This window comes from Octopus sinensis, linkage group LG25, assembly GCF_006345805.1.
Source record: "Octopus sinensis linkage group LG25, ASM634580v1, whole genome shotgun sequence".
Lineage (NCBI taxonomy): Eukaryota > Metazoa > Mollusca > Cephalopoda > Octopoda > Octopodidae > Octopus > Octopus sinensis.
In genome coordinates this window covers 7,571,358-7,598,804 of record NC_043021.1, presented here as the reverse complement: position 1 = coordinate 7,598,804, position 27,447 = coordinate 7,571,358, and the positions used below count along the sequence as shown (strand labels likewise).

Here is a 27,447-nt window from a genome sequence, read left to right as displayed (position 1 = left end):
CAACAAACTACATGCTTTTTTTCTGGTTTTTGTAATTTAGGTCAGCTACATGGAAATTTACTGTGAGCGTGTACGGGATCTTTTGAACCCCAGTAACAAAAACAACCTTCGCGTGAGAGAACATCCATTATTAGGTCCATATGTCGAGGACCTTTCTAAATTGGCCGTACAATCTTTTGAAGACATCGGAAAACTCATCGATGAAGGCAACAAAGCCAGGTAAGTTAGGAAAGTCTTCCTATTTCTTTTCGGGCCAAATGAGTGGATTATGTTCTTTGTTTGTACAAAATTTATTTATGCAAATGGCTGACCTGGAAACTGGTTTAAGAAGTGACTGGGTATCAAATGTATGGATATGTGACATTTTGGCACAGCTGTTTTGATGATACTGTTTGGTGTCACTGATTCAATGGTGGTTTATTTGGCATCAGATGTTTTAATGTTTCACTTGTTTTAAAATTTCTCTCATTTTTATCCTTTGTTTAAAAGTATTTGAGCATATTTATCTATGTGCTTGAGTTTTGGGATATTCTGTGCCGGTGGTATGTACAAAGCACCGTTCGAATGTTGAGCCTCACAGAGGCAGTAACAGGTGACCAGGACCTTTGGTGATATACCATGCTTGAGAAGACTTGCCAAGCCAAGTGAGACCGTAGTCATGGCCAATGCCGGTGTCCCATAACTGGCACCCATGCCAGTGGCATATAAAAAGCACCCACTGCACTCTTAGAGGGGTTGGTGTTAGGAAAGGCATCGAAATTAGATTGGAACCTGGTGCAGCTCCCCGGCTTACCAGTTCTGTCAAACCATCCAGCCTATACCAGCATTGAAAATGGACGTTAAATGATGATGATGATGATCATCATCATCATTTAGCGTCCGTTTTCCATGCTAGCATGGGTTGGACGGTTCAACTGGGGTCTGTGAAGCCAGAAGGCTGCATCAGGCCCAGTCTGATCTGGCAATGTTTCTATGGCTGGATGCCCTTCCTAACGCCAACCACTCCACGAGTGTAGTGGGTGCTTTTTACGTGCCACCCGCACAGGTGCCAGACGGAGCTGGCAAACGGCCACGAACGGATGGTGCTTTTACGTTAATAAATTGTTATCTCTCTCTATCTCTCTCTTTCACTGTATGTGTCTGTTTCTGTGTGCTTGTATGTGTGTTTACCTACAATGCCAAAATGTGCTGTCGCCAAAAGAGGTTCAATATCCAGTCAGTCCTGCCAAATTCTCAGCATCCAAACAGCCACACTCAGTTGTCTCTCTCTTTAAATATATTGACTTGTGTTTACTGGCATGGCAAATGGCTGTGTAAGGTGAGCAGATAGTATAAATTAGGAGGAAACAAAATGTGATATGGCAGGGAAGAGAAGCACTTGTGGTTCTTGTAGATTGTAGATAAATAAAAAATGTGGAGAGAAAGGCAATCTGTGTATGATCTGAGAAAATTGGTTTTCACAGTTGAGATGTGAAGAAATTTATTGTAAACCTATTCAACCCATAGCAACAAGGGGAGAGACATTAAAATAAAGATAATGAATCGTTAATGTGAGGTAAAAAGAAAATAATGAATAAAAAAAATGTGAGATTATAATTAAGTTAATGTTTTGGGTAATTAGCTTCGTATATTGTAATAAAAATGGTAATTAGGGATGAATTAATGTAGTTCTCAGGGGAGATTTGGCATGACACTATTCACTTTTGCCAGTTGAGTGGATTGGAGCAACATGAAATAAAGTATCTTGCTCAAGGACACATTGCACTGCTGGGAATTGAACTTACAGCCTTATGACCAAAGCCAAATACCCTAACCACTAAGCTACGCACCTTCATATGGTTACCCCACATTATATAAAGATGTGTAGGAGTAGTTGGAAAGAGAGACAATGTTGATGATGAGGACAGGAGAGATGTATTTATCTGAGAACTTAACATAAAGATATTCATTGATTTGTTCAAGCCAACCATGCCATACTATACAGAAGTTTTGGTCAAACAATATTTTCCTGCCTCTTTAGATTCTTATTGTGTGAATAAAATAAATATTTCATGCATATTTTTTTTCTAATTTCATTTGAATTATTTCTAAGAAATTTTATTCAATTTCTTTTCTATTTTCCTTTGTATTTCCTAATCTTCAGGACCGTTGCCGCTACAAACATGAACGAAACCAGCAGCCGTTCACATGCTGTTTTTACCATTATATTCACCCAGAAAAAACTTGACCAAGCCACTAAAATGGTTGGAGAAAAGGTTTGTATTAGCTATGTTTGTATTTAAAAAGATTTTATTATTTAGCTCCTGGGCAGCTCTGATTGAGCAAGAATGTGTGATCAAAATTGTCTAGTTACGACTATTTTTTAAAAATCTTAAGCCAAATTGTGTAACATGTTCTTAATTTATTTAAAATGATAGGATCTGATTTAAGGGGTGTTAAGTGGTTATGTAGATGGCGCAGGAGTGGTTGTGTGGTAAGTAGCTTGCTTACCAACCACATTGTTCCGGGTTCTGTCCCACTGCATGGCACCTTGGGCAAGTGTCTTCTACTATAGTCTCAGGCTGACCAAAAGCCTTGTGAGTGGATTTGGTGGACAGAAACTGAAAGAAGCCCATCATATATGTGTATGTGTGTATGTATATGTTTGTGTGTCTGTGTTTGTCCCCCCCAACATCGCTTGACAACCGATGCTGGTGTGTTTACATCCCTGTCACTTTGCGGTTCGGCAAGAAAGACCGATAGAATAATTACTAGGCTTTCAAAGAATAAGTCCTAGGGTCGATTTGCTCGACTAAAGGCAGTGCTCCAGCATGGCTGCTGTCAAATGACCGAAACAAATAAAAGAATATGTTGTTACCATATTCCTATTGGTGTATACTGTCTTTGGTTCAATTCATTTTGAAAATAATGAAGGATCTAATTAAAATAACCTTTGTTATTATTAAGGTGGCATCTGGAATGTAAATTAGCATAAAATTTTTATGGATATTTTTCATTTAAATCACTTAACACTTTTGTTGCCATATTTCTGTTGTGGCACGCTGCCTTTTCTTCAATTAATTTTGTAAATAACAAGGAATTTAATAACATAACTGTGTCATTATTAAAATAGTGTCTGGGGCATAACATAAAATTTTGATGAATGATTTAATTTAAAACAAGAAGTTTGTATCATAGATCCAGAGGGTGCTTTTAAAAGAATTTTCTATTCTGACACAGTGGTAGCCATGAAATTAAAATGCTAATTTGCTGACCTGAAGGTCATTTATTTGAACCATATTACATCTAAGAGAACAATCATTTAACCCTTTTGTTACCAACCCGGCCAAAATCGGCTCTGGCTCTGTAGTACAAATGTCTTGTTTTCATAAGTTTTGCATTAGAATACACCACCAAACCTTAGTCACAATTTATATTCCTAACACTAGTTTAATGATAAATAAGTTATTTTACTAAATTCTTTGTTATATCTAAAGTAATTAAAAGAAACACAGAGCATCTCAAAATAAATACAGTAACAAAAGGGTTAAATATCATTTTTCATGCATGAATTAAAAGGTCAAAGTTAAAGTAAGATCAGAAATAACATGAGGGGTTATTTCCAATGATAAAGAAAATCTTTGTTTAGTCTGGAGGATGGCCCTGTACATATGACCTTCACTTGCTCTCCCACATAGGTGAGCTCAAATAGTTAAGAATCTTCCTCTTCAGAAAGTAAGAATTAATGGATGTAGGATGCAGGGAGAGAATTCAAGAGGAATGGATGATGTTTTGGCAAGGAATAATAATAATAATAATAATTGTGTACAGTGCTCAGGTGCACTACAATTCATCTAAAGTGTATATATAATCAGGTGTAGTTTCGGCGGATTTCGGAAAGCATGAGGGCCTTAAAGGATGCAGTGTCATGGCAGTCAACAACTGACGCAGGCAGTTTATTCCATGCTTCAGCAACTCTGAGCATGAAAAAATGTTTCCGAAAGTCATGGGAGCTGTGCTGTTTTCTGACTTTGTAGGCATGTCCACGTGTGTTAGACACATGGAGATCAAAAAGGTGTTCAGTGTTGTTGTTGGTGAGGTGGTTGATAACTTTGTGGGTGTTTACCAAGTCCGTCACCAGACGCCGGAGCTTCAGTGAATCCATGCCCAGGGAAACAAGGAAGGGTTGGATTAAGGGATAGTGCAGAACTTGGTGAGTGGGGGATAGTTATAATATGGTTGATGGAAAGATAAATGAATCAGGAGTGCTTCAGTAGATGTGTGATGCAACCATCCAGTTCCAAGGAGGATAGTGATTGCAGTAGAAATAGAAACGGCAAAGACAGAGAGTAAGAAAGAGAGAGAGGGGAGGTAGCATGTCTGTGGACTTGATGTTTTAATGTATTAAATGTTAGAAGACAAAAGGTTTTATAGGTCAATGGCATTTTCTTGAAGATCTTCTGTTTCTCATTTTTGTTGAAAAAGAACATCACTACCTCAAAGCAAAAAAGAAAAAAAAATGTTACTGCAACTGTAACTATTTTCACAGTTGGATTGTTAAAGGTAACAATATCATTAACTCAAATAATATTGCCCTGCCTGTTTCACTTATCAAGAGATTTTTACATATTTACTTAAATGCTGTCAAGAAATCAGAGAAGTTAAAACCAAACTTGATGTATGAGAGCTTGAGAAATGGATTAAAAGCTGATAAGAAATGGAAAAAATACATTGTTTATTAAAAAAAAAAAAAAATTCTCATAGGTGTAATCTTACCTGTAACATTTTTACATATTCAAATATGTTCAAATAATTTTGAAAATGAGAAAGAACTTAAGATTTTTTAAAATATGCAACACATCATCATCATCGTCATCAAGGCAGTGAGCTGGCAGAATTGTTAGGATGCTGGGCAAATGCTTTATGGAATTTCATCCATCTTTATGTTCTGAGTTAACATTCTGCTGAGGTTGACTTTGCCTTTTCATCCTTTCAGGGTTGATAAAATAAATACCTATTTCTTTACTACCCACAAAGGGCTAAACACAGAGAGGACAAACAAGGACAGACAAACGGATTAAGTCGATTATATCGACCCCAGTGCGTAACTGGTACTTATTTAATCGACCCCAAAAGGATGAAAGGCAAAGTCGACCTCGGCGGAATTTGAACTCAGAATGTAGCGGCAGACGAAATACCACTAAGCATTTCACCCGGCGTGCTAACGAATCTGCCAACTCACCACCTTTATAAAATAAATACCAGTTGAGCACTGGAGTTGATGTAATTGACTTATTCGCTCCTCCGAAATTGCTGGCCTTGTGCCAAAATTTGAAACCATTATTATTATTATTATTATTTTTATTAAAAAATTTTTGTTTGGGTCATTCATTCATTTATTCATTCATACAATCTCATGTGCTATTTCTGGAAAAAACTGTAACGGTAGAGCTCTTAGGCACATCCTTCTCCACAGTAGAATATAAACTTAGAATACAAAGATCCTGAATAAATGCCATAAGGCTTCTTCTCTGATGTTCTAACATTTCCACAAATCCATGACTCAAGACTGGCATTTTATTTATTGACCATAGAAAGATGAAAAGGCAAAATTTGACCTCGGCCTGATTTGAAATCAGGGTTCAAGGTACTAGAATATGAATACCACAAGACATTTTGTCTGCTCTAGCAATTTAGCCAATTCCATGCCATTAGTTAGATTATGAGAGAACTGCTAAGGTTGTTAACCTTGCAAATGATAATAGATTCTGACAGATTTGTTGAAGACTTGACTGGTTGGGTAGGTGTGTGCAGTGTAATGGGAGTGGGGTGGGTAATATCGGAAGAAACATTGTGGTGATATGAAGAATAATAGAAGTGATTGTGGTAGTGATGGTAATATACACACATATACACACTCACAAAAACCTACTCACACACTGACATATTCATACACTGACATATTCATACACTGACATATTCACACACTGACATATTCACACACTGACATATTCATACACTGACATATGCATACACCGACATAGCAAATATTCTGACTCATTTCTATAGACACTTTGAACTCATTGGTGCAGACACTGTGACTCATTCACACAATACTATGACTCATTTACACACACACACACACACTTTCATTCATGTATTCATACGCAGCCTGACACATTAAGACATTCACTCATTTGAACACCCTCTCAAGTCGTTCACACATACCCACACTCACATGTTCTGCCTCAGACACTTCAGCACTCTGACTCAGACGTTCCTGCACTCTGACATGGGCACTCCTGCACTCTGACTCGGGTGCTCCTGCAACCTGATTCAGGCACTCCTGCACCATGACTTAGATGTTCCTGCACTCTGACTCAGATACTCAGACACTCCTGTACCCTGGTTCATGACCTTACATACTCTCCCTTATGCATTTGCATGCACACACACATACACACACACACTGGCTCATGCACTCTGCCTCTGACACTCATTCACTTTGACTCATACCTTCATGCACTCTGACTCGTACCCTCATGCACTCTGACTCGTACCCTCATGCGCTCTGACTCATACCCTCATGCACTCTGACTCGTACCCTCATACACTCTGACTCGTACCCTCATGCACTCTGACTCGTACCCTCATGCACTCTGACTCGTACCCTCATGCCCTCTGACTCGTACCCTCATGCCCTCTGACTCGTACCCTCATGCACTCTGACTCGTACCCTCATGCACTCTGACTCGTACCCTCATGCACTCTGACTCGTACCCTCATGCACTCTGACTCGTACCCTCATGCCCTCTGACTCGTACTCTCATGCACTCTGACTCGTACCCTCATGCACTCTGACTCATGCCCTTACACATTCTATCATATACACTTGCACATTCTGACTCATTCATTCACATTCACTGATTCACACACTCATACTTACTGACTCACTGACTCATGCATTCACATTCATTGACTCCTGTATTCATACTCACAGACTCACACATTTGTGCTGACCAACTCCTGCATTTACTCTCACTGACACACATTTACATTCATCAACTCGTGCATTATGCTCCCTGTGCAGGTGGCACGTAAAAAGCACCCACTACACTCATGGAGTGGTTGGCGTTAGGAAGGGCATCCAGCTGTAGAAACACTGCCAGAGCAGACTGGAGCCTGGTGCAGCCTTCTGGCTTCCCAGATCCCTGGTCGAACCATCCAACCCATGCTAGCATGGAAAATGGACGTTAAACGATGATGATGATGATGATGATGACTCACACTTTTACACTCACTGGCTCTTTCATTCACACCCATTGGCTCATTCACTCACATGCTCTTGCATGCATTCTTCAACTCCCTCTCTCACACATCTAGACTATTATAAACAAGTCACTCAGAGGAGTAGCTACCTCCGGATAAGACTAGCACATCACTTAGCCTACCTGACTATTCTAATCTTAAACTACTACACAGTGACACATACACAAACACACTCATCATTGCATATATATCTATGTATACATATATGTGTGTGTGTGTATGTGTGTGAATGCCTTTTCTCTTTTTCTTGTTTCAGTCATCAGACTGTGTCCATGCTGGGGCACCACTTTGAACGTTTTGTTTTAGCTGAATAAATCGACCCCAGCCCTTTTTTTTTTTAAAGCCTCGTACTTATTCTATCAGTCACATTTGCCAAACCATTGAGTTACAGGGACATAAACACACCAACACCAGTTGGGGGACAAACACGGACACAAAGATACACACACACACACACACACACACACACACATCTATATGATGGGATTCTTTTAGTTTCTGTTTACCAAATCCACTCACACGGCTTTGGTTGGCCAAAGACTATAGTAGAAGATACTTGCCCAAGTTGTCATGCAGTGGGACTGAACCTGGAACCAGGTAGTTGGGAAGCAAAATTATTACTACACACCTATACCTGCGCCTGTATATATATGTGTGTGTGTGAGAATATATCTGTTCATTTACATGTGTGGTTTATTTATATGTACTTGTATACATTTATATGTATATACATAATATACATACATACACACAGACACACACACACACACACACATATATATATATATATATATATATATATGTATATATACCGGAGTAAACACATAAATGTGAAACAAGGTGGAAAAAAGAGTACTCAAATACCAGTGGTAGAGTAATATGCTTTATTTAAAGCAGCAGAAAATTCAACAAAACCTGTTACTCTGAGTTTCCCGTTCATCAGCAACGGGAAACTCAGAGTAACAGGTTTTGTTGAATTTTGTTGAATTTTCTGCTGCTTTAAATAAAGTATATATATATATATATATAAAGCTGACTCACTCTGTTGCTACTCCAAGTTTCTTACTTTTGCACATAATTTCCGGTTACTGGAATGGACCAATGAAAATGCAGGGTGTTTATTTACTGTGTTCCAAATTTCAACAATTGCATCCATCCTGTTGCTGTATGAAGGAACTCAACAAATGCAAGAAACTCGGAATGGCAACAGTGTGAATCATCAGTGCTGATCACATAAATGAACTCCTATTCCATGGACTGAGTTGTTTATTTTACATGCATATTACATACACACACTAGTTTTATTAGCGAAGTAATACCTGGCAACAGGACGGTTGTTTCCATACATTAATGTATGTCCTTAAGGGTGTGTTTGTATGTGTATATATATATAGGCGTAGGAGTGGCTGTGTGGTAAGTAGCTTACTTATGAACCACATGGTTCCGGGTTCAGTCCTACTGCGTAGCACCTTGGGCAAGTGTCTTCTACTTATAGCCCTGGGCCGACCAAAGCCTTGTGAGTGGATTTGGTAGATGATAACTGAAAGAAGCCCATTGTATATATGTGTATATATATATATGTGTGTGTGTGTGTGTATATGTTTGTGTGTCTGTGATTGTCCCTCCCAACATCGCTTGACAACCGATGGTGGTGTGTTTACGTCCCCGTAACTTAGCGGTTCGGCAAAAGAGACCGATAGAATAAGTACTAGGCTTACAAAGAATAAGTCCTGGGGTCGATTTGCTCGACTAAAAGGCGGTGCTCCAGCATGGCCACAGCCAAATGACTGAAACACGTAAAAGAGTAAACAGTATACATATACATACATACATACACCTATATATATATATATATATATATATATATATATATATATATATATACGTATATACATGTATATGTATAGAGAGAGAGAGAGAGAGAAAGTAAGAAAGGGTGTGTTTCGATCTGTTTCCGTTTGAAACGTCATAATTTTAGTATTGATTACACCTAATGAAAATGGAAAAGATGGAGTGAGGAAAGTAAATATAGAGTAACCAGTCAGACTGCTTGATTATCTCCGAGATATCCTGGTCCTTATTGTTGTTTTCTTCATGCTTGTCGTTGTCATCGTCATCGCCATATTTAATCTCGGAGACATCCTGTTTCTCCAATCTTGCCATCATCATCATCATCAATTTTATGGGTGCAGGCATAGCTGTGTAGTTACGAATTTTTCTTGGTAACCATCTGGCTCTAGGTTCGGTACCACTGCAGAGCATCTTGCTTTCCGCTTGAGGCAAGATTCCTTTTGGAACACCAGATTAACAGATTAACCAATACCTTTTGTATTGTATGAAATTCACTTGGCAGTAATTTTGTGTAGAAACCTGTTAAAGCTGTGTGCCTGTGCATGCGTGTGTATATGTGTGCTTGTTTCTGCCAGCTCGCTGTCTTAGTCAGAATAAATATTACCTCTGGGTAATTAATACAGCTACTGTCACTAATATATATTTTTAAACAGTGCCTGTTCTAGAACTGTTTTTCTACATACCATTGGCAGGGAGATGAGTCACTGTTACTTACCTGTAGTGGTTGAGTGTCCATCATTGACAAGACCAAGAAAGGTCAAAATCACATGATCTGGTGGTCTCAGCACTGGAGATAGCATGGGCGTGTCTCTTTGCAAGTGCTATAAACAAGACTGCATTTAGCACCAAATGCCAATGGGAAGCACTCCGTCGGTTACGACGACGAGGGTTCCGGTTGATCCGAATCAACGGAACAGCCTGCTCGTGAAATTAACGTGTAAGTGGCTGAGCACTCCACAGACACGTGTACCCTTAACGTAGTTCTCGGGGATATTCAGCGTGACACAGAGAGTGACAAGGCCGGCCCTTTGAAATACAGGTACAACAGAAACAGGAAGTAAGAGTGAGAGAAAGTTGTGGTGAAAGAGTACAGCAGGGATCACCACCATCCCCTGCCGGAGCCTCGTGGAGCTTTAGGTGTTTTCGCTCAATAAACACACACAACGCCCGGTCTGGGAATCGAAACCGCGATCCTATGACTGCGAGTCCGCTGCCCTAACCACTGGGCCATTTCGCCTCCACACCAAATGCCAATATGAGAGTTTCTCTCATGGTATATACCATAACGTAGTTTGTTATAACAGAACATCCACATTTAAGTGGGGATAAATATTACCTCTTGGTATTAATATTGCCTCTATCACTAAAAAATATTTTTTAAAAGTACTAAGGGTTGAATTTGTTTGCCTGGAATGTGATGCTCCAGCATAGCCATGGTGCAATGACTGAAAATACTAAAGCATAGTTAATAAAGAATATGATATAGGCGCAGGAGTGGCTGTGTGGTAAGTAGCTTGCTTACGAACCACATAGTTCCAAGTTCAGTCCGGGCAAGTGTCTTCTACTACAGCCTCGGGCCGATCAAAGCCTTGTGAATGGATTTAATAGATGGAAACTGAAAGAAGCCCATCGTATATATATATATATATATACATATATATATACATATATATATACATATATATATATATATACATATATATATATGTATGTGTGTGTATATATGTTTGTGTTTCTGTGTTTGGCTCCCCAACATCGCTTGACAACCGATGCCTGTGTGTTTATGTCCCCGTAACTTAGCAGTTCGGCAAAAAGAGACCAATAGAATAAGTACTAGGCTTACAAAGAGTAAGTCCTGGGATCGATTTGTTTGACTAAATGCGGTGCTCCAGCATGGCCACAGTCACATGACTGAAACAAGTAAAAGAGTAATATCAGTACAAAACTCATCTGTGATATTGGATATCATCATATTCATTGTTATCTCAGTGGTTAGGGGTGTTGGGTTCGTAATCATGAGATTATGAGTTCAGTTCTTGAGCTGGGTAATTGTGCCATTTCTTTGAGCAAGGCACATCATCTCACATTGCTTCACTGTACTCAACTAAAAATAAGTACCAGCCAATTACTGGTACATCCCTCTCTCTCTCCAGTTGTCACACCATTGAAGCTCCACTGTATTAACCTTTTGATACCAACACAGCCAAAATTGCCACTGGCTCTGTAGTAAAAATGTCTTGTTTTCATAAGTATTGAATTAAAATCTTCCACCAAACCTTAGTCACAATCTATGTTCCCAACACTAGCTTAATGATAACTAAGTTATTTTACTAAATTCCTTGTTATATTTAACCCTTTCGATACCAACCTGGCTGAAACCACCTCTGGCTCTGTAGTAAAAATGTCTTGTTTTCATAAGTTTTGAATTAAAATCTTCCACCAAACCTTAGTCACAATTTATGTTCCCAACACTAGCTTAATTATAACTAAGATCTTTTACTAAAGTCTTTGTTATATTTAAAATTAATTGAATGAAACGCAGAGCATCTCAAAATAAATACAGTAACGAAAGGGTTAATGGTAGGGGTGCCATGAATATGTCTGTCTGCTTGCAACTACATAGGCACCGAAAAACAAGGAGAACCATGAACATGTGTATGTCTGCTTGCAACTACACAGGTACTGAAAGACAATTTATGAAAGCCGAGTACAAGTTGTGAGTTCATTCACACCGGGAAGTAAGACCAAGCTTTGATATTTCATCAGCACTAGTGTAATAATAAGAACCACTGTGTCTCCCAAACCATCACTACCACTACACAGTGACTGTTGCCATCAGAAAAATCACTACAAGACTCATTGCAAGCACTATGACCATAATAATAGCCACTGAAGTTGCTACGAGAGAAGGGAGTGTACTGACAATAAAAGGGGCCCCTTTGGACACCAGTGTATCTCTGGTACTAGGGTACTTAATTTTTTTTATATCTGTTGGAGTGGGAGATGAAGGGGGTAGTGGGGAAATGAAACTGCTTCTTCTGTCGTTCAACTGCATTTCAGAAAAATTCACTTGCCACCATCACCACCACCACCACCATCACCACCACTATTACCACCACTGCTGCCACTACTACCAACACAGGTCTCTCCACAATCACTGTCATCATTATCATTATCTTCACCACCTCCCTCATTCTACCACATCATCATCACAACCACCATCACTACCAACCAACCAGCCAGCCAGCCGCTACTACAGCTACTATGTCTGCTGTTACCATTAGTACAGCAACAAGCAGTAGCAGCAGCAGTACCATTACCACCACCACTAGTAACAACTGTACCATCATCACCACAATCATCAAAACCACTGTGACCACCACCACCACCACCACCACCATCAAAATCATTACCACTACCACCATCACACTCTCCTACCCCACCCCACCCCAACCCCAGAACCACCACCATTATAACAAATACGGAAACCACAGTGACAACCATCAACACCTTTCAACCACTGCCGTTACCACTACGAACACTGCCCACCTCTACCACCACCACCACCACCACCACCACCACCAAAACCATTACCACTACTACCATCACACTCTCCTACCCCACCCCAACCCCACCACCACCACCACCCCACCACCACCACCACTATAACCAATACGGAACCACAGTGACAACCATCAACACATTCAACCACTGCCGTTACCACTACGAACACTGCCACCTCTACCACCACCACCACCACCACCACCACCACACCACCACCACCACCAAAACCATTACCACTACCACCATCACACTCTCCTACCCCACCCCACCCCAACCCCAGCACCACCACCACCACTATAACCAATACGGAAACCACAGTGACAACCATCAACACCATTCAACCACTGCCGTTACCACTACGAACACTGCCCACCTCTACCACCACCACCACCACCAAAACCATTACCACTACCACCATCACACTCTCCTACCACAATCCACCCCAACCCCACCACCACCACCACCACCACCAAAACCACTACGACACTCACCACCACCATTGCCATACTACAACCATCAGCAGCAGCAGCTGCACCACCACCACCACCACCACCACAGCCATCGTCATTGAAACCCACACCACCATCATAGCTACTGCAGCAGCCCAATCCAGACCCGTCAACACCATCATCGTCGTCGTCGTCGTCATCGTCGTCGCCTGCGCTACCGTCGTCGTCCTAAACCACAACCACCATAACCACCGTCTATAAAAATTCTATTAGAATTGACTGATTGATCTTGTGTTCAATGTGATTATGACTCATGGTTTTACATCTATATACAGCAGCCAACCTACCAGCTAAGTCAGCTGACTCATACTGCTGTGCAAGAGGGCAGGCTTTTTTACACCTGCTCTCTTCATGGTGATGGTGGTAGTGGTGGTAGTGAGTGTTAGTATTGGTGGTGGTGATGTTGGTGGTAGTTGCTATTGCTCTAGTTTCAGGTGGTAACGGGATGCATGCATGCGGTAGTGGATAACGGCAGGAAGATATTGTCTGCATCCGTGGTGGTGATGTTGGTGGTGGTGATAACAATGAAAGCTCCATCTGGTGTGATGTTGTGTTCGAGGACGTTGACCCTCCCCGGAAAGGATGAAAGACAACGTCGACCTTGGCAGATTTTGACGATTTGTACTTACTATAGGCACAAGGGCCTGAAATTTCTGTGGGCAGGTGATAGTCAGTTACATTGACTCCTAGTGCGCAACTGGTACTTATTTTATTAACCCCGAAAGGATGAAAGACAAAATCGACCTCAGCAGAATTTGAACTCGGAACATAAAGCTTCAAGAAATGCTGCTAAGCATTTTATCCATCATACTAATGATTCTCCCAGCTTGTTGTACTACAACTACTGCTACTACTACTGCTGCTGCCACTACTACTACTACTACTAGTAGTAGTAATAGTAGTAGTAGTAACGCCTGAAATTTGTGGGGACTAGTACTTATTTTATTGACCCTGAAAGGATGAAGGGCAAAGTCGACCTTAGCGGAATTTGAACTCAGAACGTAAAGACGGATGAAATGCCACTAAACATTTCACTCAGTGTGCTAACAATTCTGCCAGCTTGCTACCTTAATAATAATGATATACCTCGTTCAGCGATTTATTATTGATTTTTACAAAACCTTAAAGAAAAAAATCATATCAATAGGTGACATGCCAACAGTATGGGAAGGAATATGGAGCAAACAAGAACACGACAACAAAAATGCTCAATGAATGAATAGGGAAAAGGAAAGGAAGAGCAAAATAGCACCACAGATATGGCCAACCATTGTAAATCTAGAGATTGCAGACACGCTGAGGAGTACCAGTAACTGGAAATCTCCAGCGTTAGACAGGGTCCCCAACTTTTGGTTGAAACACCTCACCAGTACCCATACTCATATTCAACACCAAACTGGATGCTGGAAGGACAAACCATTCTGATGTCCAAAAACAAACACACCATACACCCACGAAATTATGGGCCAATAACATGCCTATCAACAACTTATAAAACCCTTGCATCAGTTATTTACAACTAGCCTGTAACACCATGGAAACAATGTACCAGATTACCAAAAAGGATGCTGGAAAGGGATGTATGGTTGTAAAGAGCAGCTTCTGAGAAATTGAACCATTTTAGAAGACTGTAAAAAGAGGAAAACAAGCCTCAGCATGACTTAGATTGATTACCAGAAGATGTTTGATAATGTTCTATGCTCTGTACTGGAATTGCTCCACATGAATAAAGTAGCTCCAACACTAATAAAATTCCACCAAGGGCCACTTTGCCTTTCATCCTTTCAGGGTTGATAAAATAAGTACCAGTTGAGTACTGGAGTCAATAAAATCAACTTACACCTGCCCTAAAAATTGCTGGCCTTGTACCAAAATTGAAGTTAATTAACACAAATTAGCATAAATTCTCTTCACTCAAATTAACAATACATTTCCTTTGATTTTCTCTTGGGTGCCAATTCCTTGAGAGTTCCAGTTCTTTGAGTACCAGAAGAGAGGGAGTTTACTAGAGTTAGATCTTCTGGAATTTCTTAGTGGAATTCGGTTATGTTTGAGTAAAAGGTCATGAAAGGGTCATTGATCCTTTCATGGAATCATCAATTCCAATCGCGTAAATTCCTCAAATAAAATTAAAAAGTATAATTAATGAAAGAATTTATTGGTTTAAAAACAATAATTTCTTTGTTCTTTCATGTCATTATTGCTTTAATAAGATTTAATAAATTGATGAACAATAAAAATTCAGTCATGTTATATTAATATATATATATATATAGTGGCAAAGGTGCATGGCTCAGTGGTTAGAGTGTTGAGCTTACAATTGTGAGGTTGTGAGTTCAATTCCTGGACTGGGCTGTGTGTTGTGTTCTTGAGCAAGACACTTTATTTCCTGTTGCTCCATTTCACTCATCTGTAAGAATGAGTTGCAATGTCACTGGTGCCAAGCTGTATTGATCTTTGCCTTTCCCTTGGATAACATCAGTGGAGTGGAGGGGGCATGCTGGTTTGCATGGGTGATTGCTAGTCTTCCATAAACAATCTTGCCCAGTCTTGTACCTTGGAGGGTAACTTTCTAGGTGCAATTCGATGGCCATTCCTTTTAGTTGCGATATCTATCCCACTGGATAGCCACATAGTTCTCCAGGGATCAATATTAAATACTTTGCCAATCCCTATGATGAGCATGGAAGAAATACAAAGAATGGCTGTGTCGTTAAGAAGCCCCCTTTGCAACCAAGTTGTTTAGGGTTCAGTCCCACTGCATAACATCTTGGGCAAGTGACTTCTACTATTGCCCCAGGCTGACCAATACCTTGTTAGTAAATTTGATAAGCAGAAGCTGTGTGGTCCATTGTATATATGTTTGTATATATGTATATATATATATATATATATATATATATATATATACAGGTGCAGGCATGGCTGTGTGGTAAGAAGCTTGCATCCCAACCATACAGCAACAACAACAACAACAATAATATTTTCTACTACAAGCACAAAGCTTGGAATTTGGGGGAGGAAGTAAGTCAATTATGTTGACCCCAGTACTCAACTGGTAATTAATTAAGTGAGTTCCAGATGTAAGGCTAAGTCTACCTTGGTGGAATTTGAACTCAAATCAAAAATGGAGGAAATATTTTCCCAAGCATTTTGTCTAGCATGCTACTGAGTCTGCCAGCTTATCAATAGTTTCAAATTTTGGCACAAGGCCAGCAATTTGAGGGGAGGGAGTAAGTCGATTACATTGATTCCCCCCCCCCCCCCAAGTACTCAACTGGTAGTTAATTTACTGAGCCGCAAACAGATGAAAGGCGAAGTCAACTTTAGTGGAATTTGAACTCAGAACAAAGAGAACTGAAATGCTGTTAAGCATTTTGTCTGGCTTATTAATTATTCTGTTATCTTACTGCCTTAATACTAATAATGGAGAGTTGTGGCATGGACAACTTGTCTCAATTGTAAAGTATTCCAGTGCAGATGTAGACATATAGCAAGGTACTTTAAAGATCCTTGTGAGTTTATTCCTCTTTTCGAAGGAATCAGGCACCAAATACATCCAGTCCTTCATTATTGTAAGTTGCTTTTCATCTCTTTCTTTCATCTTTTACTAAACTCATGGAAACTCCAACATGAAATTGCATCAGTCTTTTCTAGAATCGGATTCTTTCTATCATACAATTAGACTGGTTGTTAAGCTGATTGTTACACTTTCCAGTTTGCGGGATTGTTACGTGTGATGTAGTTAATGCTACATTTTTCTTGTGCTTTTAATTGTTTCTATTTTTTTTTTTTTTTTACTTAAATTTACAAATATTTAAATTTTCTTCCTGTAGGTGAGCAAAATCAGTCTTGTAGACTTGGCCGGCAGTGAACGAGCTGATTCAACCGGTGCCAAAGGAACCCGCCTGAAAGAAGGCGCTAACATTAACAAATCTTTGACGACCCTTGGAAAAGTAATTTCTGCTCTGGCAGACGTGGTAAGTTTAATTAATTGCAACTTTTATTTTCATTTTTTGGTGGATGGGTTATCATAAAATATATCGACAATGATTGTAACATCTCTGGTGAATCTTTCATTATAATTAATATACATGTGTGTTTGTTAAACACCCTCATCCAATTTTGTTTTTGTTTCATGTAACAGATGAATAAAATGTATACATGTTGATGATTTGCAAATGAATAAAACAATTCACAGCTAGTAATCAAATAAATATACATATATACAGTGTAAAGTCCTGTTCATGAATCATGAGTCTGTACATTGCATCAACAAAACATCTCGGTTATGCATCTTGGATAGTTTGAATTACTTAAGAGTCTCTCATTAACATCTCTATGAAATTGCCAAACTATTGTCTAAACCAATTCTTTGCAACCTATTTCACTTACGGCACACTTATATTCTTTCCAAAATTTGGTGGCACACCTGAACTAAAAATATAACTAAAGGTATAGAGAAAAAAAGTTATAGGTGGAAAAAAGTATAGGGAAAAATTATAGGGGGAAAAATGCGTAGGGAAAAAAAATTATACTCAGGTTACACTGCTGCACACCTAGCATTGTCTCGCGGCATATTGGTTGCAGAGCACTGGTCTAAACAAGATAATTTGTAGGTCTGAAGATTAAGCTAAGGAAATACTTAAAATTCATTTAGAACTTGTGCCATAGATTCTGTTATTGGATTTGTCACCTTTTCGTGGGACTTACATTTCTCAGAGCCTATCTGTAGTTTGTGGGACTCACATTGATAAGAATATAAATATTTTTAGAAATAGACCTAAAAGATAGTTACATATGAATAAGACTACTTACCCAATATATCATTGTTAGGCTATAATATCACTGAAGTGTAACTGGTTTCATTTTGGCAGTCTGATTCAGAAACTAGCTTCATATTTCTGGTGATTAGTATTTTGGAGAAGGGAAGTCACTGGAAAGGTTGAAAACAGCAGTGAAAGAACTTAGACTAACAAACAAATGATTGATTGTTTAACCAGCACATTAAAGAAACTATCAATTAGTTAGTTGGTTAGATATTTAACCAATTGACTAACAATAAAGAAGTGATATTGAACCAGTGTGTGTGTCATTGTTAATTGTGTAATGACTCTCCCAAGGCACAAAGTTTGTTTCAACTCATGAATTCACACCAAGAATCTTGCAAACCAGATATAAAAAGCGATATATATATATATATAAAATGAAGGTGGCTATATGCAATACAAAACCAAAAAGGAAAATTCAGGTGTCACTAATTGTGACTGGTGGTGCAAGGTAGCACCCACAGTACTAGAAATAAGAGCTAAAAGCCTTTTCACTTGCAGTGGGGTGGTTATCTCCCCTCTCAGTGCATAGACATGTGCTTCCTGTGGGTCTAAGGGCTTTTAGCTCTTATTTCTAGCAATGTAGGTACTACTGTGCACCATCAGTCAGTCACAGTTAGTGACAATTATATATATATATATATATATATATATATATATATATATATATATATATAGGAAGAGCAGCTGAATATCATCAAAATGACTTGTTGTATGTCATAAAATATTAAAATTGACTGACAGACAGTCATAACTGCAACATAGTATTTACTGTTAAGGCATCTTAACAATATGCACTTATGATCTGTTGCCTATAGCTGGTGTAGTATGATGCCTTGCTGATATCTTGTCTTGCTGAATTTATCAAATGTCAGTTATTGATCTATAGATCTGAAGTTTAGTTTCTGAAGGAGTGACAACTCTTTGATATCTGGTGGGCTCTGATAGCTGAGTTACTGTTGTAATATAATAACTGAAGGTTACTGCCATATCATACTTGAAAGATGCAGATAAATGATTGCTATATTTATAATTAAAGACCATGGCTGTTTGAATATTGCCTGTTGTTATATTGACCAGAAAAGTCTTAGATTAGGGGTTTTACTTCATTTTCAAATTACTCTTTTTTTTTTTTTGAGATTTCTATCCCCACCATTTTTTTACATTCAAAAGTTGTTTTGCTTCAGCAATTTCACACACACACACACACACACACACACACGCACACATTGCCTCATGCATACAAAAGATTTAGCAAAGTAAATTCCTTTGAAGTTTGTAAGCAAATTTTTGGTCTTTCTATTTGAGCGAGATATTCTCTTCAACTACATTACCAATATTTTTTCAATATGAAACAACATTGTTATCAGTGGAGTCTCTGTCTTAATCTGACTAATAAGCATTATTAAAAATTTTTTTCCTTAATTTTAAGTTGGGAAGAAACTGGAACTAAAAATGTAGACACATATTTTTCATTCATTATTCATTTTTTTTTTTTATTTTTACCTTTTGTGCAGAGTGCTTCTGAAGCGATAAAGGTAAGGCTTTTAAAAGGGGTCTGTGTATGTGATATTGTCCTCCTTTATGTTCGTGGCTAGCTATGAAATTGCTCCTAAATGTTTGTGTGTATGTGCCTTTGTCATCTGATGTAGTGCAGTTTTCCGATATAGGTAACCAAGCCTTAGTGCAACACATGCACCGTAAATACTCCAACAGAATCCTCCCAGTTCCTCTAAAACAAAGGCCCTTCATGTTAATAATGAAACATTATAGTGCACATCTATTGCTTTTCTTATCAGTCTAAAGAATGGTTTGAGAATTATTCAGGACCAGAAGATAAATAGAATATTTTATTTAAAGTTTTAAAAATATTTTAGGACGAGACAAAAAGAACATGTTATATTTTTATTAGTTTGAATTCTAAAATGTTCTAATGTTCAGAATCATAGAAATGTTTTTACCAATTCTTAAAATTTTACTTAATATTCTGCTGAAGATGTTTTTACATAGTTCTTTGTTAATGAAAGAAATGATGAGTTGAAAGAAAAGAAAAAACAAATTGAAATTGTTTGATGGACATGGATAGCATCTTTTGTTCACAATGTCTTTTATGTATTAAAGCAGAAAAAAAATAGAATAGAATTAAGCAGAAATTCTATTTATTCTATAAAACCTAATTTCCAACCAGAGGGATTAATAGATATTGTTGCCAAGAATGTAGCATGACCAAACCTGGAGACTTTCCATCTTCAGTGATCCAACACTGTGTTTGGTACATTGTTTAAACTGCAACCTAATAGGTGAAAGGGTGAGGCAATTGAGATTGGTATTAGAACTGAGATAGGTGCTACTCAAACAGTACCATCTTGTATTCTGCAAGACTCCTAAGACATCTCTGCTAACTTGATTAGCATGTAATAGCTTTATAATAATAATAATAATGATAATAATAATAGTTGTAGTAATAATAATAATTTTGATAATACTGATATAAATAATAATGATGACATTGATAAGGATAATACTACTACTACTGCTAATAATAATAATAATAATAAGGTATCAAGAGGAATATAAAGGAAATCAGATTAGTGTGCCCCTTGGCATTGCAAGGATCATCAGAAATTTACCATCCCTACAGGAAGTGCAAAAAATTGTGTTAACTGGAATGGCTTATGTACTGAGAAGAGCACTATTGCTGTGAAAACAACATTCATTCATGAATTTATTTATTCATTAATTTTTTAAATACGTATTTTACCTGTGAATTTGCATGTGTAATCTGGGAATGCATACAATGAGCTTCTCTGCTACAGGTGTACGGAAAACACTCAGCGAGAAACGGAAGAAAATTTGAAGAAAGAAGATAATAATAATAAAAATAATAATTGTTTCTTTATTGGCAACAAGGGCCCAACACAAAAACAAATAGGGACAATATAAAACTAGGGACACGTGGGCTTTAGCACAAAAATCAAGTAAACAATAAAATAACAATGAAAATTCTAACAACTAAAATCCCCAATAGGAGGAATTAGAAAACAATAATAATAATAATAATAATAATAATGATGATGATAGTGATAAAAACAAGAATTAGAAAAACTAATGTTAATAAGAAGAATTAGAAGATACAACCCTAGACCATTTCAGGAATGTTACCTTTACTGTTTATAGACAAATGTTGGAAATCTTCTCTGAGAAATCATGATTATCTTTGCATGAATGTACACATTGTAAACTGACTTTCATGAGAATAAATTGGTTGTCATTCTGTATTTTCTGCATGCTGTGTATTTGTGTGTATGTATCTGACAGTATGTTTACATCATATATATAATAATACTGGTGTATGACCTATAATAAGGCCAAGTCTGTGACAAATTATTTTACAGTTTAATCATTTGTGTAGACCGGGCATTTTCAACCAATGTACTGCTATAAGGCATACACGAAGCCCACGTGCATGCCCACTGATAGACTTGAGGCATGCCTAGAAATGGCCAGCAGGTATGCCTACAATTCTTGGGAGGCAAATTTAAAAATAAAACATTAACCCTTTAGTATTTAAACCGGCCATATCCGGCCAAAATATTTAATCTGTTTTATGTTCAAACTGACCAGATCCAGGCTCTCACACCTACCCTACAATGTTATTCTACATTAAGTAATTACACCATCAAGATCTTGAAGATATGAGATAATGCATGATTGATTCAAATCAATGGGAATCAAAAAGCATTATGTTTGATTGAATAATCTGAACACTAAAGGGTTAAGACCTTGAGAACAGTTGTGTGGTTTTCAATGTACCTCACTGGTGCACTGGTGCATGTATATTTCTTTATGTTGAAGTGCAATGAGTGTGTTTATCTGTTCATCCCTATTATTTTAAAACAGTTTCAGTACTCTTTTTTTTTTCTTTTATAATAAAATCTTTAAAGAAAGCTGATGGTGTCATATCACTTTTTTAGCACTTAATCTAGTTTGTTGATGATTAAAAAAGACACAAGGATTAAAATCCTCAATGTAGGCTGTGTACGCATTATATTCTCTCTTCACTTCTCTTTCCTCCTCACTGTCAAGCCTGCAGTACATGTTGTTAATATTTACTCATTTATGCACATTCTTGACATTGTCTATTGTTGTTGTTGTTGATTTAGATTGAAATATGTACGTAATATTGATTTCCATTAGTCACCTCATTACCATCATCGTCTTCTTTCCAGCTACTTCCACCTGCCCTTATATAATGAGGATAGCCCTGTATCTCATCTGTTGTATGGTACCTAAGTCTGGTCCCTCTATCATACTCTGTCTCTTCACACCTGGTATAAAGCCAGCTCCCTCATTGCTAAAACCCCACTAAGTCAATGGGGATTTTCCTTTGTACTTGGTGACCTCATTAGTGCTTGTGTCATGATAAAAAGTACCTGGTATACTCTGTAAAGTGTTGGCATTAAGGAGGATATCCATCGGTAGAAAACCATACCAAAACAGACATTGGGTTCAACACGCTCTTCAAGCTCTTTGAATACTCTCAAACCATCCAACTCCTATCAACATAGAAGACAAACATTAAATGATAACGAATAAACATAAGGTTTATATTGCAGAGAGGGATTAGCAGTGGGGAGTTGGCTATTTTCAGCTGATTTAATCCTACATCTTACTAGTAATTCTTATAATGGGTCCAAGAGTGAAGAAAAGTTAAAGTTGACTTCAGCGTAAAAGGATTAAGAAGACCCTTTGTGATTATTCTCTGAAGATCTACTACATGTTTTCTGGTTATAACTAGTGCTGCTTGTGAGTTCAGTGAAATTCCATGTGCTTTTAAATTCTATACTTTAATCTTACACATTTTCATTCCTACAAAATGTTAATGACAAGGATAACAATTAAGATAATTCCTTGCCCAATAACAAGTCCCCAGGTCTAAAAGGAAACAGAAAGTCAGAGGTTTCTGGTGTGTGGTCCTTTCTGAAGGGCATCCATCTATTAAGTGAAGAGAAATTGATACAAATGAGATTAAGAAACAGGTTGTGCACTTGGTCAGCAAGAGCAATAATGGTTTCAAATTTTAGCGCAAGGCCAGCATATTCATGGGAGTGGGAAAGTTGATTACATTGACCCCAGTGCTCAACTGATACTTATTTTGTTGACCCTGAAAGGATGAAAGGCAAAGTTGACCCTGGCAGAATTTGAACTCAGAATATAAAGGCAGATGAAATGTTGCTAAGCATTTTGCACCAGCATGCTAATGACTCTGCCAGCTTGCCACCTTGATGATGATGATGATGATGACGACGATGATGACTTCATTTATTTGCCACAAGAGCAAAGGATGAGGGGGACAACACAAAGGTGGACATAAAGTGTGGGGGTTTATATATAATGAAATGATAAAAAAAGGTAAGTATACATGGTATACACTGAAAAAGAAGGGGCATATGCATAGCATACAAAGGTTTAAAAAAAGGTGGTGAGGGAGGATGATAGAGATGTAACCCTCTTGATACAGGAGGCCGTCTAGGGATAATCGAGGAACCCCACTCTTTGAAGTTTCCCTGAACACTTAGAGCAAGTGCCCTTTCCAATTCCTTCTGTCTGACTTACAGGTCTACACTGAGAGGAGTAATAATGATAATAATAAGGGTTTCATAACCTTATTACAAGACCTTGTTTTGAGAAAAAGAGGTACTTCAGTTTGTCTACCTTTGTGCTTGGCTAGCATTTGATTTGTTGACTGTAGATAAAAAAGGGCAAAATGGGTAGGCAATGTGTTCTGTTCCCTAATGATTCTATCTCTCACAAATGGTAATCATAAAGAACAAGAAGTAATTAGGTGTAATCAGCGTAGACCAGAGTCTGTAGAATATTTGTGTTCCTTTGCTCATTAGGCTCACATCTGTTTTAAGCCCAAGAACTCATAAGGCCAGAGCTTAATCTGGTTTGGTTTCAATGGCTTATAAGTGACTCAGATTACAACACTCTCCCCTGAATGGGATGGTGGTCTGTCGCAGAGTTAACTTACCAGATATTGCTGGGACCCATTTACAGCTGAGTGGACTGGAGTAATGTGAAATAAAGTGTTACGCTGAAGAATATAGCACGGTGCCTTGTCTGGGAATTGAAACTATGATCTGACAATCATGAATGTAACACCCTAACCACTTTAGCCATGTGCCTATCATGGTAAGATTTCAATATTTTCTCAAGGGATTACAATGCCAATATTATTTATCGTTTAGCAGGGCTAGAAATATATTCTTATATAGAATATTATATTTCTTTGGTAGACTAATACACATAGACAAGGAGGAGGCAACTCTCTCTCTCTCTCTCTCCTCTTTCTCTGTATATATATATATATATATATATATATATATATATATATATTATATCATTCATTTGCTTGACTAAAGGCGGTGCTCCAGCATGGCCACAGTCAAATGACTGAAACAAGTAAAAGAGTAATGAGTAAACTAATTTATATGACAAATATATTTCTATTGAAATTCATTGTTTTTGTTCTAATTAACTTTGAAAATAATGAAGAATTTAAGTAAAATATCTCGGTCATTATTAAACAGGTTTTTGGAATATAACCAAACATGAAATTTCTATGGAAGATTTTAATTTAGTTCATGTTTAAGTTGGAAGTTTGTATCATAAAACCAGGGGCAATCTTAGGTGCATTGGTATCAAAAGGGGAAGGAGAAACAAGGAATTTTTAATATTCGTTCTCTTCTCAGTAAGTGGAGCCATGGACAACCTTTGACTTTTTAGATCCAAGGGGAGATTTTACTCAATATTTACATAATGTTATTAAAAGCTTTACCAAGGTGGCGGGCTGGCAGAATCATTAGCACACTGGGAAAAATACTTAAGTATTTCATCTGTCTTTACATCCGGAGTTCAAATTCTTCCAAGGTTGACTTTGCCTTCAGCATAAAAGGATAAAGAAGACCCTTTGTGATTATTCTCTAACGATCTGCTACATGTTTTCTGGTTATAACTAGTGTTGCTTATGAGTTCAGTGAAATTCCATGTGCTTTTAAATTCTATACTTTAATCTTACACATTTTCATTCCTACAAAATGTTAAGATAATTCCTTGCCCAATAACAAGTCCCCAGGTCTAAAATGAAACAGAAAGTCAGAGGTTTCTGGTGTGTGGTCCTTTCTGAAGGGCATCCATCTATTAAGTGAAGAGAAATTGATACAAATGAGATTAAGAAACAGGTTGTGCACTGGGGTCAATAAAATTGTCTAACCCTCTCCCTGCGAAATTCCAGACCTTGTGCCAAAATTTGAAGCCATAATTTATAACTTTAAATACCATTAAATTCTATTATTAAAAACAATTTTTCACTAAGTTTTGAAACTGAACAAAAAAAAATAATAATAATAAAATAAATAAATAAGGGTTTGTCTTTCTTTCAGTGAAGATTTCTATTTGAAAGTTGTTCTGTTTTTGTTTTTCTCTCTTAATGTTGTCAGCTTCCTGTTTCTCTTGCCTCAGTTCAATGTCTGTTATTCTATCTCTAAACTTGATGTTCATTTACCTCTGTTGCTGATAGTTTTATTGCTGCTGTTATTGTTATTCTATCTGAAATCCTAGTTTGTCTGACTATTACAGTAATGTCAGGCATAATTCAATACATCTGAAACTATAATTTATTGTTGTTCACTAGCCATTTCTTTCTTCGCAATTAAATAATTTACTTTCTACATTTTTAAATATGTTATTTGCCTTACATTCTTCCTATCTATCTATCTATCTATCTATCTATCTGTCTGTCTGTCTTTCTAAGATAATATTGATTTTTTTTTTTATTATTGTTATTGATAATGATTCCTTTCATTTATAAGAAGGCCATGTTTTGTATTGAAATGATAATAAAATGAGAATCTATTTATGTAGTGTATATTTATTTAAGAAGTAAAATATATGTCATTATATTACTTACATAAATACATACGTCGTTATATGACTTATATAAATACATTTTGGTAAATAGCTTTCATCATGAGGAAAAAAAAATTTCCAAAAGACAAAACCCTTTTCACATGGAATTTTATTGTAAGAATTCTCTTTTTTTTTCTGAATGTTTTAAAAATTTATATTTACTGCAATATTTAAATTTAATTGCAAATTAAATCCTATGCAATTTGTATCGTCAATGTGTACCCAGTCATACAAAGAATAATATAGAATATGTATATTTGTCTTGTTCAGAGACAGACATATACAGAAAGCTTCATCAATTTTATTGTCGTTTTAAGTCAGTTTGTCAATTCCTTGGTTACTTTACGAATTAAATTGGGGAAAAAATAAAATGTTTCGTAATTGATATTGGATCATCACTGAAAACCATCTTCCTGTTGTGCACCAGTGTAAAATTAATCTGGTGAAATGACTGTATCAAAATTATGTAAGCATAGATATGGCCTTGTAGTTAAGAGGTTTGCTTAATGAATGAAGCCTGTTGTATATGTGTGTGTGTGTGTGTTTGTGTCTTCTTGTCTTGATAGAAACCTGATAGTGTGTGTGTCACCATCATATAAACTGTGTCTTTTGTTTTCGATCTTCTGTGTAAGAATATCCAGCCATGGAGAAATATGACCTTACTTGGAAACAAGTAAGGGTTGGTGACAGGAAGAGCATCCAGCCATAAAATAATTTGCTTCAACAAATTCTTTCTGACCCATGCAAGCATGGAGAAATGGAAGTAAAAAATGTGATGATAGTGAAGCAGAAGAGCTCTAGGTATGAGTGCAGAATGCCAATAGTCTGTAGCTCCCTTGCGATAGACTTACTGCTGTATCTTCAACAGAAGTAAAATACCAACAGCTAATATATTAATATATCATTGTTTGGTGTTTACCACAGGCAGTGGTTGGTGTCTGTTTTTGTGAAAGAGATTTAATTCTGAAATATCTTAATTTGGTGGTGCTCCAGCATGACCACAGCTGCATGGCTGAAATGAGTAAAAGAATAAAAGAATGTCTATTTACAGCTATTTACAGTCATTCTAAACAGCAACGGTATTGAAACATAATGGATATTGAGTTATTTCTGTTGATGGAATGAGATTCAATCTGCCAAGATGATTCCCCTTATAAATACAGTTGTTGACTTGATGTTTTTAATATTAGAAAACCTAGCTGTGAGAGAAATATTCACAATTTAAACACATTTCTTCTATGCTTTGGGTGTGTGGTAAAAAGAGGTGAGAAATCTCCTGATTGGCTGTTTCACAATTTGCTCGCTATTCCTCAGAGAAGATATACCTAGTTTCCTTTTCTTAATCAATACCATAGAACAGTAAGTTGTTATATAAAACAGTCATAGGTTATCACCATGGTGGATAGTTTGCCATA

The 27,447-nt window shown here is 37.4% G+C and overlaps 1 protein-coding gene across 15 annotated transcripts in view; it reads left to right on the top strand.

Annotated features, from left to right (window-relative positions):
- The window catches only part of LOC115224382 (kinesin-like protein unc-104), a 300,207-nt gene that overhangs the window by 151,854 nt on the left and 120,906 nt on the right, over nucleotides 1-27,447 (top strand). For 14 of the 15 annotated variants that reach the window (XM_036513465.1, XM_036513461.1, XM_036513464.1 and 11 more), the window contains 4 exons: nucleotides 41-219; nucleotides 2,144-2,255; nucleotides 17,069-17,212; nucleotides 19,579-19,599. In XM_036513465.1, coding sequence (XP_036369358.1) covers nucleotides 41-219; nucleotides 2,144-2,255; nucleotides 17,069-17,212; nucleotides 19,579-19,599 — 456 coding nt within the window. The remainder of the gene's footprint in view (nucleotides 1-40; nucleotides 220-2,143; nucleotides 2,256-17,068; nucleotides 17,213-19,578; nucleotides 19,600-27,447) is intronic. The other variant, XM_029795269.2, reaches the window with a different exon arrangement.